At 45.4% G+C, this 14,218-nt stretch overlaps 1 protein-coding gene across 3 annotated transcripts in view; it reads left to right on the top strand.

Moving 5' to 3' along the window:
• Positions 1-14,218, top strand: part of SETBP1 (SET binding protein 1) — a 268,383-nt gene that overhangs the window by 7,110 nt on the left and 247,055 nt on the right. For all 3 annotated transcript variants that reach the window (XM_033085651.2, XM_033085649.2, XM_033085650.2), the window contains exon 2: positions 9,362-10,022. In XM_033085651.2, the coding sequence (XP_032941542.1) occupies positions 9,531-10,022 (492 nt within the window). In that variant the 5' untranslated portion in view covers positions 9,362-9,530. The remainder of the gene's footprint in view (positions 1-9,361; positions 10,023-14,218) is intronic.

The raw sequence follows: 14,218 nt of genomic DNA, 5'->3' as shown, positions 1-14,218 counted from the left end.
CTGCCATCTTTTGGTGTTTGAGTGAGACAAAAATTGGAGGTTTCTGGTGCCATGGCAGAGATCACAGTGTAGACATCCTGAAGTCAATGGCATTCTTGTAGTCTGTTGGCTTAAGGAGAAGGGCACCGACCCAACAAATCCTGCTGGATAGGAGTCACAAACGGCATTTTTTCATAGGTGTTGGTTACATCAGATTAGAGTTCTGTGTCATAGGAGGTACTCACAGGAGTATGAGTCCTGCTCCTCCACATCTATCACCAGCATTTAAGAGACATCTGCTCTTAAAACATGCTGTCTTCTAGGTGTGACTTTTAGGACAGAACATTTTCTTCATTAGCTCAGCAAACAGACCACCCAAAGCCCTTAAGGAAAACCTTTGAAATAAAGTAGTGTGAGTAAAAATTAAAATAACAATAAGCTGTAGCATGCTTCTAGGTAGAAACTGAGGAATTATTCAAACCCACAGCTATGTCCAGATGGGGAACAGCAGCACAGACACCTCATTTCAGGGCTCTCTTGGCCCAACAGAGCCCACAGACCAAATTTTTCTTGGTTGGGAGCTAAATGAAGGATTCAGATTAAGACACAGCAATCCATGGGTCACTGATGAAGAGAGGTGGTCCACATAACTGACTTGACATAGGATTCCTCCCCAGGTATTGATCCCATCCCAACATTTAACATCCTCATGGACCCAGTGGTGTTAGAAGTATTACAAGTGATAGAATGGAGAGGAAATGGCCTCAAGTTGCTCCAGGGGAGGTTTAGATTAGATAACAGGAATAAATTGTTTCCTGGAGGGATGGTCAGGCATTGGAACAGGCTGCCCAGGGAAGTTAGAGTCACCATTCTTGAAGTATTCAAAAAATGAGTGGATGTGGCACTTGGAGACATGGCATGGCTTTGGCAGTGGTGGGGGAATGGTTGGAGTCCACGATCTCAGAGGGCTTTTCCAACCTTCATAATTCTGTGAGTCTAAGGCAGTAATAATCCAAAATGTTGGTCCTGCTTCAGTAGGGATTTGAGTGGTGAATCTGGGGATCCTGACCCTCTGTGCTGCCTTGGAGGGAGCCCGATGTGTGCAAAGAGCACAGTAAAGTAATTGAGCTTGAGAGGCCTTTCAGGCCTGCGGATACTCAGCAGGCTTTTATCTCCTCCTGACTCAACTTCACACAGCACTTCTGTAACCACTTCCTCTTCAGCCTCATTAGAGGCAAAGGTGCTCCTTCTCTTTGCCCACAGCAGCTGTCAGTTATCTTGCCTTTATTCCTGGCCTCAGGTCTTTCCATCAGCATGCTCCCAACTAATGTTTTTGTGCCTCTTGACATCCCTGTCCCGGCACCATGGGCTGCTCTTTGTCCCATGTGCATCCAGCTGCATCCACTTGTGTCCTGCGCTGCTTTTGCCTCCTGATTTTCCCTCTTCTTTTTCTATGAGGCTTTAAGGGAATTTCTTGTTCTTCTGGCCCTGACACTCTCTTTCCCCAAAAGACTCATATACTCTTCAGGGCAAAGCATTCCCGATGCTTTCCTTTAAATACCCTAAACTATTGCTATTTTTCTTGCATGCCCTTTAGACACCCCGTTTTCTCACAGTCCCCCTTGATCTTGGGGATGCTCGGTGTACAATACAGCACCAAGCAAGACACCACTGATTACTCAGCATGGAAACACACAGTGCAGTGTCCTGGATGGATAAAACCCAGCCTTTCTTGCTCCCAGCATAATATGGGATGTACTGCTTGTACAGACTCCAGACTGGGCAAGGGATAGACCCTGGACTGAAGCCTTTCAGGTCCTCCTCATGCCATCACTTATGGCTCTGAGGAATGGATGCTGAGCCAAGACGTGGTGCATTCCCTATCAGATGTGTTGTTAGATTTTATTTATTTCTTTGTTTTTCTTGAAGGAAGAGGAAGCTGGTCTATTTGGCACACGTGCAAGCAAAAATGAAATAATGGAGAAGGGTAAAAAAAAAAGGCAAAAGAAGGAATCCTGTGGTAGCAGCAGTAAATAAAAACAAAACTGTCATGAATGATTTATACAGAAAAAAAAAAATTTCCACACATTTTGTGGTGCAGAGGGAAATGTTTGATCAGAGGGAGAAGAAGAGATTATTGCCCTGCCATGATGGTGTTAGAAGGAGGCTACTGTGTATGATGGCAGCTGTCCAAGAGCAGAGTCAATCTAGGAAAGTTTGGTAACACAGATGATGGAATTGTACAGGGCTTTGCTTTCTGTGGCTGATCTCTGTGCCAATAACCTTTCCCTAAATACCCATAAAACTTTCCATTTGTAGCCTGGAGTAGCTGCTGCTACCTCCAGGATGGTGTGCTTGGCAAGGGCTGGCTGGAATGTAGTAAGTATTTAAGTCTCCTTCTGAGCACACTGACACTTCCTCCCAAAGAGTTTTATGGCTGCTGTTAATGGAATAAGTTCTATCCTTGTAGTGGCACACACTCTGCAGAGTGCTTGGGGTGGTCTCTTGGAGTCACCTCTGACTGTAGAGCACGCTGGCAGTGATGATGATTGGTCTGGGAGCTCAGCAACCTGGTGTTGACCTGGCTTAGGCAAATCCACCCATTTGACTTTTTGTGTTGTAATGAGCTGAGGAACAGCTGGCATCTCCTTCTGCTTTTCAGTCCTGGAGGCCTGATGTTCACAAGGAAAATAGGCAAAAAGCACATGCCAGCTCTAGATGTCATTAGTATCTAATGCTACACCTTGATTTCCTACAGAAGTTGTAAAAGCCTGGAAGTGTTCCAGGCCAGGTTGGACTTGGGGTTGAAGCAACCTGGTCTAGTGGAAAGTGTCTTTGCCCATGGCAGGGGGACTGGAACAAGATGGTTGTTAAGGTCCCTTCCAACACAAACCAAATTTTCATTGCCTATCTCAGAGAGAACAAGTATGAGGAGTTTGATCTTTTTAGAGACCAGAAGCCTGTGACAAGGTGTTCACAGGTCTGGTGACTTCACTCCCTTTTCCAACACTCTGATACAGCTCAAGGTTATGAGTGAGCAGATTTACAAAACCTTGGTAGTGTTCTCAGGCAGGAGATTGTAAAAGTCCTTGGGCAGCAGGATGGGCACCTCTCCTGCTCCTGCAGATGCATGCTTTGCTGCACTGGCAGTTGTCACAGCTGTACCTTGGGCAGTATTGCTTTTATTGTCCTTGTGATTTATGGCCATGTCAGTTGTTTAATCATTCAGTTGGCCCTCCTGCAAGCCCTGTATGATAGTTAGTTACTTATATAGAAAGGTGACTATCTGATCTAATTATAAAGTCTCAAACCTAATTATGGAGTCAGATATGATTCCATAATCTACTCTAAATGTGTCTGTGTTGAGAAGACAGATACGTGTGTGTACACTTACATGCCTCTGTAATTACAGATGTGCTTGGATTTTCATTTATTTCTGCCTCTTTGTCTTGGGCAGGATGCTTGCAGCTTCATCTGGCTGTGACAGACATTTGGTTTACTGTAGCTTTTTCCCTCCAGTGTGACTTTTCTTGGCTTTCTTTGCCAGACTTGGGCACACCGAGGCACAGCCATCAGTCAGAGGTGCAGAGGGATGGTAGTTCTTGGACTCAGCACAACCCGATGGAAACAAAGTGATGGAAACAAGTATTTCTGGCAACTGCCATTCACTCTTGCTCCTTGTTTTCATGTGGATAACTCACATCTGGATTCTGTCCCTTTGTAGAAAGTCCTCACATAATACATGCAAAATCAGAGGCAGAGTTAGAAGGATTTGAACAAAAGCAGAGTTGAAGGCTGAGGGATCATATGAAGAAGAATCACATTTCTTCTTCTAATTCACCCTATTAATGAATTACATGCCTCAGTTAGATGGATACAAGGCAGGTGACAGGGAGAGGATGTTTCCTATGTGATCCATAATATGGACAGAAAATAACTGCCACAGTCATTATTTGAGCTACCTGCCAAAGCTGGGTTGTTCTTTCAGAGCATCATGGCCTCAGGAAGTACAAGAGGCTGTGGTCCAAAGCTGCCACAAATCTAGCTCCAGGGCTCTGAGCCATGGATTAAACACAGTACTGGTACATGATAATGATCCAGTATAAACTCATACTGGTTCAAATGTTCTCAAAAAAAAAAAAAAATCGCAGTGATTTAATTTTATCCCAGAAAACTTTGCATTGTATCATGTTATGTCACTTGTCTGCACCATGCTGGCTTTACGGCTCACAAGTTTTCCCATCCACTGGAACTGCCTTTAAGTCATCACGAAGAAAATTTTAAGCCTCATATTGTGTGCTTGCCCATTCCACAGAAGTGTGATCAGATGCCTGTTCCTGATCAGCACCAAATCAATGCTGCTGGCTATCTGGCAGTGCATGGACAGAGACCACAGCCAAGCATAAATTCCAATTTCTTTCTGCAAAACAATAATGAAGGAATAGGCTGGGCCATTTTTGTACTCCGATATGGGTTAACTGGGTTCAGTGCAGATTGTCACATGCTGGGATGTTGGGTTTTTAAGACCCAAGACAAATTGTGAAGTTTCACAGACACTGCTTATAAAAGCAGGTTTCTGACCAAAACTTGCCCTTGGCTGTAACATGGGCTGTCCACTGGCCCCTGGCCCAGAGGCAGTTGTACTTCATGGGCATGGAAGCAACCTGGGAGTCTTTGGTGTGAAAGGGGAAATCTCATCATTAAACACTGCTGCATAGTCTCCAGAGTGTTGTGGTAAATGGTTTTAGAAGCATGGAATGTAAAGAGGTTTCTGGGATTCCTGATATTTTGCAGAAACTAGGGATTTAATGCAATGTCCCATGGGAGAATGGAAAATCCAAAGGCAACCTGATAGACACAGAGTTCAAAAAGTTGTGACCTCCACCTTGCATCCCCTACATGCCTCAGACTTGTGCCTTAGTTTGCCCTCACTTGAACCTGTTCAACAGACTTTTTTTTTTCTTTTTCTTTTTCTCCCATTAATTTTGGATTCTATGAATCAAAATAAAGCAGTCTCAGTAATTACAGTGGTATTAGTGTAGCAGTGATTTGGGCAGCACCTCTTAATACTGCTCCCAACTCCCTGATGGTGTTCCTACCGCTTGAGTAGTTCAGAGGAACTGCAGAAACACTGGGCAGCTGAGCCTGCCTTGCTTGCAGGTGTCAAAACAGTGCTTGCTTGCTCTTAATGTGGTTGCTGTCACACTCAGAATCACAAAATCATAGAACCACTAAGGTTGGAAAAGACCTTCAAGATCATCGAATCCAAGCTTAAGGCAAAAGCTGTGCCAAGTTTCATTTTGCAGAGAATCCCAAGCAGGTGGATTTCTCCTCCCTAACATTGGCTCTCACCTCTGTTTTTGTCCTTGGCAAATTTTCACTTTAATCACTTTATAGCTGTGGCATCTGAATACTCACAAGCACGAGGTTGCCTAAGGCAGAAGAAAGGAGCATATTCAGAACCCTTAATAGGAGACATCCAGTATGACCCAAAGGGAGGTCTTGTACTTGAAGGCCTTTGCCTCCAGAAGAGTGTTTGAGGTGCCCTGAGGAGCTGATAAGAAATGTGAGCACTGGTAACAAGGCTGAGCAAGCAGCCATTTGATTATTTCTCAGTACTTATCAGAGGAAGTGTGAATCTCTCCCTAATTAAGAGCTAATGCCAACTTCTGTGAAATTTATTGTCATTCACCTGTGAATTATCCTCCTCAAATTTAACTTGACTGCAGGAAGCCTGCCAGCAGTAACACTTTCCTCCGTGAGCTTAATTTGGATGGTAAAACACCTCTGTAGCTGCTTATTGAACAGAACTTGATGCCAGTGAGCTTTGGAGGCCTGGAAGGGCAGTTTGGGTCAGCACTTGGAAGTTTAGACATGTCCTGGGTATTTGAAACAGAAATAGAGCTCCTCCAGCAACAGGACAAGGAGGAATGGCTTTAAACCAACAGAGAGTCGGTTTAAATTTGATGTTGGGAAGAAAATCTTTCCTGTAAGGGTGGGCAGGCCCTGGCACAGTGTGCCCAGAGCAGCTGTGGCTGCCCCTGGATCCCTGGCAGTGTCCAAGGCCAGGCTGGACAGGGCTTGGAGCAGCCTGGGATGGTGGAAGGTGTCCCTGCCCATGGCAGGGGTGGGACTGGGTGAGCTTTAGCGTCCCTTCCAACACAAGCCCTTCTATGATTCTGTGATTCTGCTCGCAGGCACGCTGGAGAGAGGAGGTTTCCAGTAGAGGTTACACGTTCAGAGGCCTGCAGTGAGGTTTCTAATTAGTCAAAGCACAGGTAGCCTGCCCAAACTAGAAAGACGAGTATGATGTCCCTGCACCCCAGTCATTTAACTATTAACCCTGAAGGAGACTAAGGAGATACCTAAAACAATGACCCAGTTAATTCTGGGTGCAGCATTTGAGTGCAAGGTTATTTGTTGCTACCTGTGGGTCTGGTGATATCATCTGCAGACTCTTGGCAGAACAGAAGGCCAATATTTTTAAGTTGGGTTTTAAGGTGGATTTGGTATGAATTCATCTGGGTGAAACGCTATGGTTTTATTTATCTGTTGCTTGTTTATGCTGAGCTGGAGGGATGAGCAGGGATGAGTATTTGGACATTACAACCCAGCATCTGGGTGTCACAACCTTCGGAGCAGAAACCTGGCTTTTTATTCACCCTCCATAAAACATTACCCAATGGCTCGAAACCTGAATGACTCTTCCTGTCCTGGAGCTATGGGCTGCATTCAAGCTCCCGTCCAGCTGAGGGTCCAAGGAGGGTTGGTTCATGATGGCAGTGGCATTTGTCCCTTCCTGGCACCCTTGGTGGCTGCGGGCTCGTCCTGCTGAGCCGCTCCAGAGCCTGCTCTTTGCAGTCAGCAGCGAGAGAGGTTAAAAGCCTGTGGGCGGAGGCCGGCACAGAGTGCCCATTGTACATGCGTGCATACCAGAGCGGTAACTCCCTGGAATGCTGCACCGCCGAGCTTTTACCACCTTGTGTTTGCGCGGCAGCCCAGGAGAGTGTGTACATTGTGTCCCTCTCCGCGTAGATTAACAATGTAAAACGGCAGATAAGTAAGAGGACTTTTTTTCTTCCTTCTTTTTTCTTTTTTTTTTTTTCTTCTTCTTTTTTTTTTTTTTTTCTTGATTGGGCCGGTTGGAAGAGGAAGGTGTCTCTGACTCCCATCACCTCCATGGGAACAAGGAGAGGCAAGGTTCAAAGTCAGACAATTAGGTGGAGCAGCTCCTCGCAACTGGGTGGCTTTCGTGTACTAATTGTGTTAGTAATTAGCAGCTACTACACGGTTTGGGCTCAAAACTATGAGAGGGCATTAATTAGCCCACTCTGCAATGGGTTTGAAGGATGTAAGTGTGATCCTTGCTTCCCAGAGAGACTAGCTGACCACAGGGTGAGTCAGGGCAGGCGTGCATGAGACCTTGGACCTGTCAGTTCCTCAAGATCATCTCAAACGAGATCAGTGACACCAGCTCCGGGCAATGAGTCTCTCCACTACAGCCAGGAGATGTGCATCTCAAGGATAAGTGTTTTTGTGGTGTATTTCTATCTCCTGTGAGCTACGGAAACCATCCCTAAGGCCAGATGGCAGCTCCAAGTTCTCTCTTCTTATGTTATTTTATTTTTTCTTTCTGCTTGGGTTGTCAGCTTGTGCTATTTATGGGAACTTTATTTGAATTTGTGTCTGCTGAGACCTGGGTGGAGGTCCCTAGTGATTTCATGGAGCTCTAGGATACTTAGGACTTTTCACCTGTAGCCATCCATGCCCAGGCCAGACAAGTGACACACGGCCACACTCCCAGTGCAAATGTGGATCTATAACTAAATAAAAGGCACTTGTTATTACTTCCTGAATTTCAATGGTCCTGCAAGATACCTTTAAAGAGCAAAAAGAAGCCAGTGGTACAAGGAATGTATTTCTTCTAGGTGAGCTGTGCTTTACAGTATGTACATTGGCACTGTTGTTCTGATTTGGTGATAGGTAGCGAAATAATTTTTGTTTTTTCTCTATGGCATATCACTGCCAAGAATGACCTGGGAAATCCCTGGCTTGCTCAGATCTTGATGGCAGTTGGTCAAGTGTAGCTGAGCTAATCTAGCAGGGAGCTGCTCCTGAAAGAGCCAGTCTGCATCCCCAGCACCTACTCTTGGCAGTGCCTTCCAGGTTCCTTCTCCATTTGCCAGAACTGCTACTCCTCTGATCCACTGGGGAGTTGTTTCTCCTAAAATAGTGCAAAATGAATTTATTTCTATCTACTAATTTTGTAGATTTACACTTTTGTGGATTTTCTGCTAATTTTGTGGCTGAAATTGGCTTGCCATGAGGTGTGTGTGTGTGGTGTGGCAATAGGGGAGTTTTAGGGAGGGTGAGTGAGTGAAAGCACCTCAATACCTTTTAAAACAACCCATTAGTATTACTTTTAACTAGATGTCCTAGATGTCCTTTTAACTAGACGTGATACAACTTTTGCCTCAACTGAACATTCACATCTTCTCACTTCAACTGAGGCTTTGTAAAGCACCAAGCAGGAGTGTTTCCATCTCTAAGGGTTCCATCTCTGATGTTCTAAAGAAAAATAAAATTTGCAAGGTTGAGAGCATAATCTGTGCATCATCCAAACCAAGGCTTTTCCACAGAACATGTGCCTAAGGGCATGAGGAACTCTGGAAAACCTTGAGTTTAGCTTTCCTCCTTGCTTGGGCCACTGGTATGCCCTGAAAGAAGCTCAGGTGGATCCTCCTGCAATTCCAGTCTCCCACAGAGCATCTTGGGCTGCAGTTAGTCTCTAATGAATTATTCATCCAAAGCAGGATTTCCTTCAGAATAGCTGGCAGCCAAGGGCATGTCTCTCTCACACCTGGGAAGTGAGGAAATAAAGAGTTTGAGACTCTGCTGCTGATTCAGAGGGCAGCACCATGTTTTCTGTGCTCTGATCACTGGGTTATTGTTTAACCCAAGGCAAGTGTCTGAGTTTACTTTTTCCCCCTCTGGAAACCCTGTGACAGTGTGACAGTCGAGTAATGAGGAGATTCATGGGTGTGGAGAGCTGGCTGTCCCCTCATTCATCACATAAGTAGAGTTTGCATGTAGACAACAGTTTGGGTGTTCTTTGGTTTTGTTTTGTTTTCATTTTTTAATATATGTTCATTGTCATCAGTTTAACAGTACACATGGCTATTGTTCATTGCTTTGTGATGTCAGATCCAGCCCTCAGAAATGCTGGTGAGCCTTGGTTCACATTTTGCTTCAAGGAAAGCCCTTGAGATGCTGCAGGAGAAGCCTGATTGTGCACCATGCCCTGTTTCAGTCATCTCCACACTCATTTGATATATGTGTGTATATGCTAACTTCCCCTTTTTTTTCTCCTTTCTTTTGACAGTGGCACATTTGGTCTCTTCTGAGCATCTTGCAGCCTCTGGGTGACCGGGACATTGAATTTGGTGGACAGTTGCCATTCACTTCCTGGGATCATATCTGCCCTTGCTTCCCTCATCCCCTCCCGTACTCCCCTTCCCTCCGACCAAACTCCAGGGAGTTGTGGTATTGCCATGGAGCCCAGAGAGACTTTGAGCAGCTCCCGGCAAAGGGGAGGTGAAGCAGACTTTCTGCCAGCTGCTGTCACCTCCACGAAGCCTTCGCCTGTCTCGAGCTGTGCAGGGGAGACCATGCTGTCTTCGTCAGGCGCGGGGAAAGGGATCCCGGTGAGCAGCGAGAGGCTGGAGCCCGAGGAAGAGGATGAGCTGGGTTCTGGAAGAGACGTGGATTCTACTTCCAATGCAGACAGCGAGAAGTGGGTGGCAGGAGATGGCCTGGAGGAGCAGGAGTTTTCCATCAAGGAGGCTAACTTCACGGAGGGGAGTTTAAAACTAAAGATCCAGACCACCAAGAGAGCGAAGAAGCCCCCAAAGAACTTGGAGAACTATATTTGCCCTCCCGAGATCAAAATCACCATCAAGCAGTCTGGGGAGCAGAAGCTTTCCAGAACTGGGAAAAATAGCAAAACAGCTAAAGAGGAGGACAGATCACACTCCAAAAAGAAGGTAGGTCTCATTCTTTTACATATTCCCAGCTTCTCCCAGAAGCAGAGGGAGAGGGGAGGAATGAATCCTCTCAAATAATCTGTGTCCAAGGCATAGGCTTTGCAAGATTTGGCCTTGGAGTAGCACAGGGCAAGTATCATCCTGCACTGCCACATGTGCATTGAGAATGATCTTGAACTATCCTTCAGATGAACCAATTCAGAAGAGATCAAAAGTTCAACCAGGCCTCTTCTATTTTTGTATGTAATTGAGTTTTGAGATTAATGATTACATGAGTGAGAAATGGAGGAGCCCACTTCTAAACTGCTTTGTGCCTGAGCACTAATGCTCAAGCCTTTTGGCAGCTGAAGCATTCAACTGCATTTTTTAAAATAGAGGTATGTGCATGGTGAACAATTGAATTCATTCCTATATTCTGGGTGATGGGCTCCATTATTCCTGATTACAGCATTGTGTGAGTAGCACTATAGTTATGCTACAGAAAATACTTCCTTTATAAGTCTCATTTTCTTCCAGATGTATATCATTTTCTTGAGATATCCTTCTGCAGAGAAATTTTTGGTACTTTAAGTCTGGGTAAAAATTGAACCTTTTTTTGTTTTTTCACTTACTCAGGGATGAGAAAAGAAAGAAAATCCTTTCTTCAAATGAGTTGCTTTCAGGAACAACCTTTTGATTTGCTGTTGGCTTGATTTTTCTGTAGTGTCGCCTACACTTAGTACACAGACCAAATTTAGTTCAAGTGTATTAAGCAGCACTGCTGGGGACACAAATTTTTGGATTAGTGATATTTTCTGTACTAAGCATTAGCCAAGTATGTTTGGTAAGGTCATAGTAAAAATACTTCACCTCTGTCTCCTGAGTAACACATGGGCTTCAGGATGAGTACAGACAGAACCCAGATTTGATGGAAGACAGACGAGTGTCTCCAAAACCTGGACAGATTGATCTGGGATTTAGGCACCCACTGATCAGGGCGTGGATCTTGGCTTGGTTTTCCTGCTCATGCAGTTTTGATCCTTCTTCTCCCATACCTTATACACATGATGGGTGCTCAAAGGGCTATGTGAAATCTTGAGGAGGCTAATTGCCTCTCTTCCTGGAGAAATCCTCCTCAGCAGACTGACAGACCAAAATTTTCATGACTCAGAATCACTTTTTTAAGCCCTGACATTTCCCACTGACTCAAAGCAGAGCCCAGGGAGATTAACATCACTCACCTTTGGAGTACTTTTCTTACAAGCTGAACTTGAAAACAAATAACAACAACAAAAAGAAAAAAATAGATATATATATTTTTCTCATTATTTTTAAAATGATGTAGTGTATGGGCATGAAAGAGGTAGCTCTTTTCAACACAGAAGAGGTTTGGCCCTCTAACACTTTGAGATTTTCCCACCTATTGAAAACGATGGGCTGCCTTCTTAGCACCAAAAAATGTCTAATTTCCACTTTCTTGTCCTCCCCTAATGCTTGTAGAGGTCTCTGGGAAAGCAGCAGTTTTATGAGACTATGCTCAGTGACAGCACAGGTGTCACAAGCAATCCTTCCACAGCAATGTAGAGGGAAAAAGGCTGAAAACCCCTACCTACCATGCATGTACTGTGGAGAATGTGAGTGCACAAAACCAGAGCCTTCATTTCTATTTATCACCCAGTCTGATGGGTATGGAAGGTGCGTTCTTTTCTGTGTGGTCATCCAAAAGGTTGAATAAATAAAGCTAAGCATAAGGAAGTTATGTGCAAAAAAACCCCAAACAAAAACCAAACAAACCCAGTGGGAACAATAGCTAAAAAAAAAAAAGCGCCTTGTAGCATGATTATGATCAGGGTGATGACTTTAACGCAGGAGGATAAGGAGTTTGAAAGAAACAGATCAAGGCTCAGACACGGTTGCATCCAGCTTGCACCTGTGCTGCGAGGTCCGAGCTGGCTGGGGCTGTGCTCTCACACACCCTGTTCTTAAGCTGGGAGCGCTTTGGGTCAACACTGGTCTAATCTGGCCATTAAAACAAACAAAAAAAAAACCAACTCGGCACCCAGCAGGTGGGTGCTCTGAGCAGATGGGGAGAAGGCTGCTGCCCCGGTGCACTATTAGCATTACACCCAACGGCTGCCGTGCGGCAGCTGCTGAGCCGCAGCTGCGGCAGAGATGCCCCCAGCAGGGGTCTGGAAGACCCCAGTGCTGTGATCTCAAGGGCTGTGATGGAGACCTACAGCCTGCATCACCAGGATGGCGAATGACCTGCGGTCCCTGCAGCTGGGGGGATTTCACACACACCTGCCCTTCGGTTTGTGGGGGTTCCAGGATTGGGCTGTGAGCACCTAACATCAAGGGGTGATCAAAGGCACCACAGAAAAGGAGGCTGGGAGTGAGTGGGAGCAAAGTTCCAGTGCTTGCAGAGTGATTTCTTCTGTGGCCAGTGTCTATCTTGTGGTGGGTACAGAAATTTTGGGGGGAAAGATAACTAGGAGGAAATTTGAAACTCTAATGTAGCTCTCCATTCTGTTTGTGTGTTTCCCCGGAAGAGCAGAGCATGCAGGAACCCTCTGCATTTACTTGCAGAACCACTGAGAGCTGCAGTCGTGGTTGTGAGGGGAAAAAAAAAGTGATTTGTCACATTTAAATGGTTTTGGCGGTTTTGAAATTTCAGCGTAAGGCTGTTTTGATTGCCTGTTGCTTTAATCAGCACAAGCTCCAGAAAAGCAGCTCCTGGCAGCAGAAGGAGGGAACAACATATTTAAATAACAGGACAGACCTTCAGCTGATATCAATTCACTGTCCTTTATGGATTTTTGCCAGGAGAGTTTGGCCCAATGTACACATTTTCATTGCACATGGGAGTATTATTTGGGTTTACCACCTTGCTTGTGGATGCAGAGAACATACACAGATTGAGTGGAAGTGCCACTTGTGCCTCTGGTGGGTGGGAGTGGTTGTCCTGCACATCATGGAGCAGCACCCAAATTTATTTTTCCCCTGAGGAAGTGCAAACTCTATCAGCACTTGAAAAATCCCCTTAGCTTGTTGCATAATATTTCCAGCTACATCTCCAGCAGTCCCCAGTGCTTTGAAATACCACTTAAGCATTCTTGCAGGAGTTTCAATACACTCAGCACAGAGAGCAAGTAATGAAAACATGGAAGCAATTTAAGTAACAGCATGTGGGTACACAAAGGACTGGTAATGCCAGCAATGTAAAAAGGGACTGTGAACTGGGGATATAGCATTTATTCAGTGGCCACTTAGGGAGGAAGAAGATATGCCTGTTCCTAAGCTTTACACTGCTCTGCTAATTAGGCAATAGGGGTTAGTGCCTGATTTCTAAAGCTGTGGTCCAGAGAGCAGCAGTGATTAGAAGGGGACTCTGTGGAGAGCCATGATGCTCATGTGCTGAGGCCCGGGGTTTTTTGCCTTTGATTCCAGCTGCTACACTATATTAAAAGACATAAACATGCATTAAATACTTTCCTCATGTTGCTTTTCCGTGTGAGCAATCGCCCCAGGGATGTTATGCGATCCTGAATGGGAGGGGAGGGAATTCAAGAGAGGATCTTGCTGGGTGCAGTTGCTGATGCCCCGGAGTGGGGAGGGGGAGGCAGGAGGAGAGAGTACCAGCGTTGGGAACCTCTGCTCTGCTGGCTTGAATGCCTGGCTGCAACCCAACAACTTTTGGGGTTTCTTTTAAGTCCAGACCATGCCAAGTTTCACATCGGCTTCCCTTACTTGAAAAAAAAGAGTAAGGGTAGTTTCCTAACCCTTTTCCTGGGGCTGCTCAGAAGTTGAATCATAGCTTGAGCTGTTTCTCTGGCTGCTTGTGTGGCAACTGGAAAGTGCACAAATGTTCTGTAAGAGTTTTCTCTAGTTTCAACCCTTTGGCACCTGGGGATGGAGCGGGCTGAATCATTGCCACTTCTAAACCCACAAATAGCTCCGTTTCATTTAGTCTGATTGGAGAGGGAGGGAAGAAAAAAGCCAGAAGCCCAGAGGATGTCCTGCTGGCATGCTGGCAAGCCCTGCAGCTGCTGCTGTCTCACCTGCAGTAGGGTTGTTTGAGTCAAACACCTGAGCAACACTAAAGGTGCTTTTTCCTTCAGATAAGGAAACATCAATCTGGAAGAATAGTGATAAGTGTGGCACCAAATGCAATGAAGTAACCTATCAGCATTCCCTGCCTGCCATGTAGCATTTAACAA

This window comes from Catharus ustulatus, chromosome Z (assembly GCF_009819885.2).
Source record: "Catharus ustulatus isolate bCatUst1 chromosome Z, bCatUst1.pri.v2, whole genome shotgun sequence".
In the NCBI taxonomy this organism is placed as follows: Eukaryota; Metazoa; Chordata; class Aves; order Passeriformes; family Turdidae; genus Catharus; species Catharus ustulatus.
This window is presented reverse-complemented; position numbering and strand designations above follow the sequence as displayed.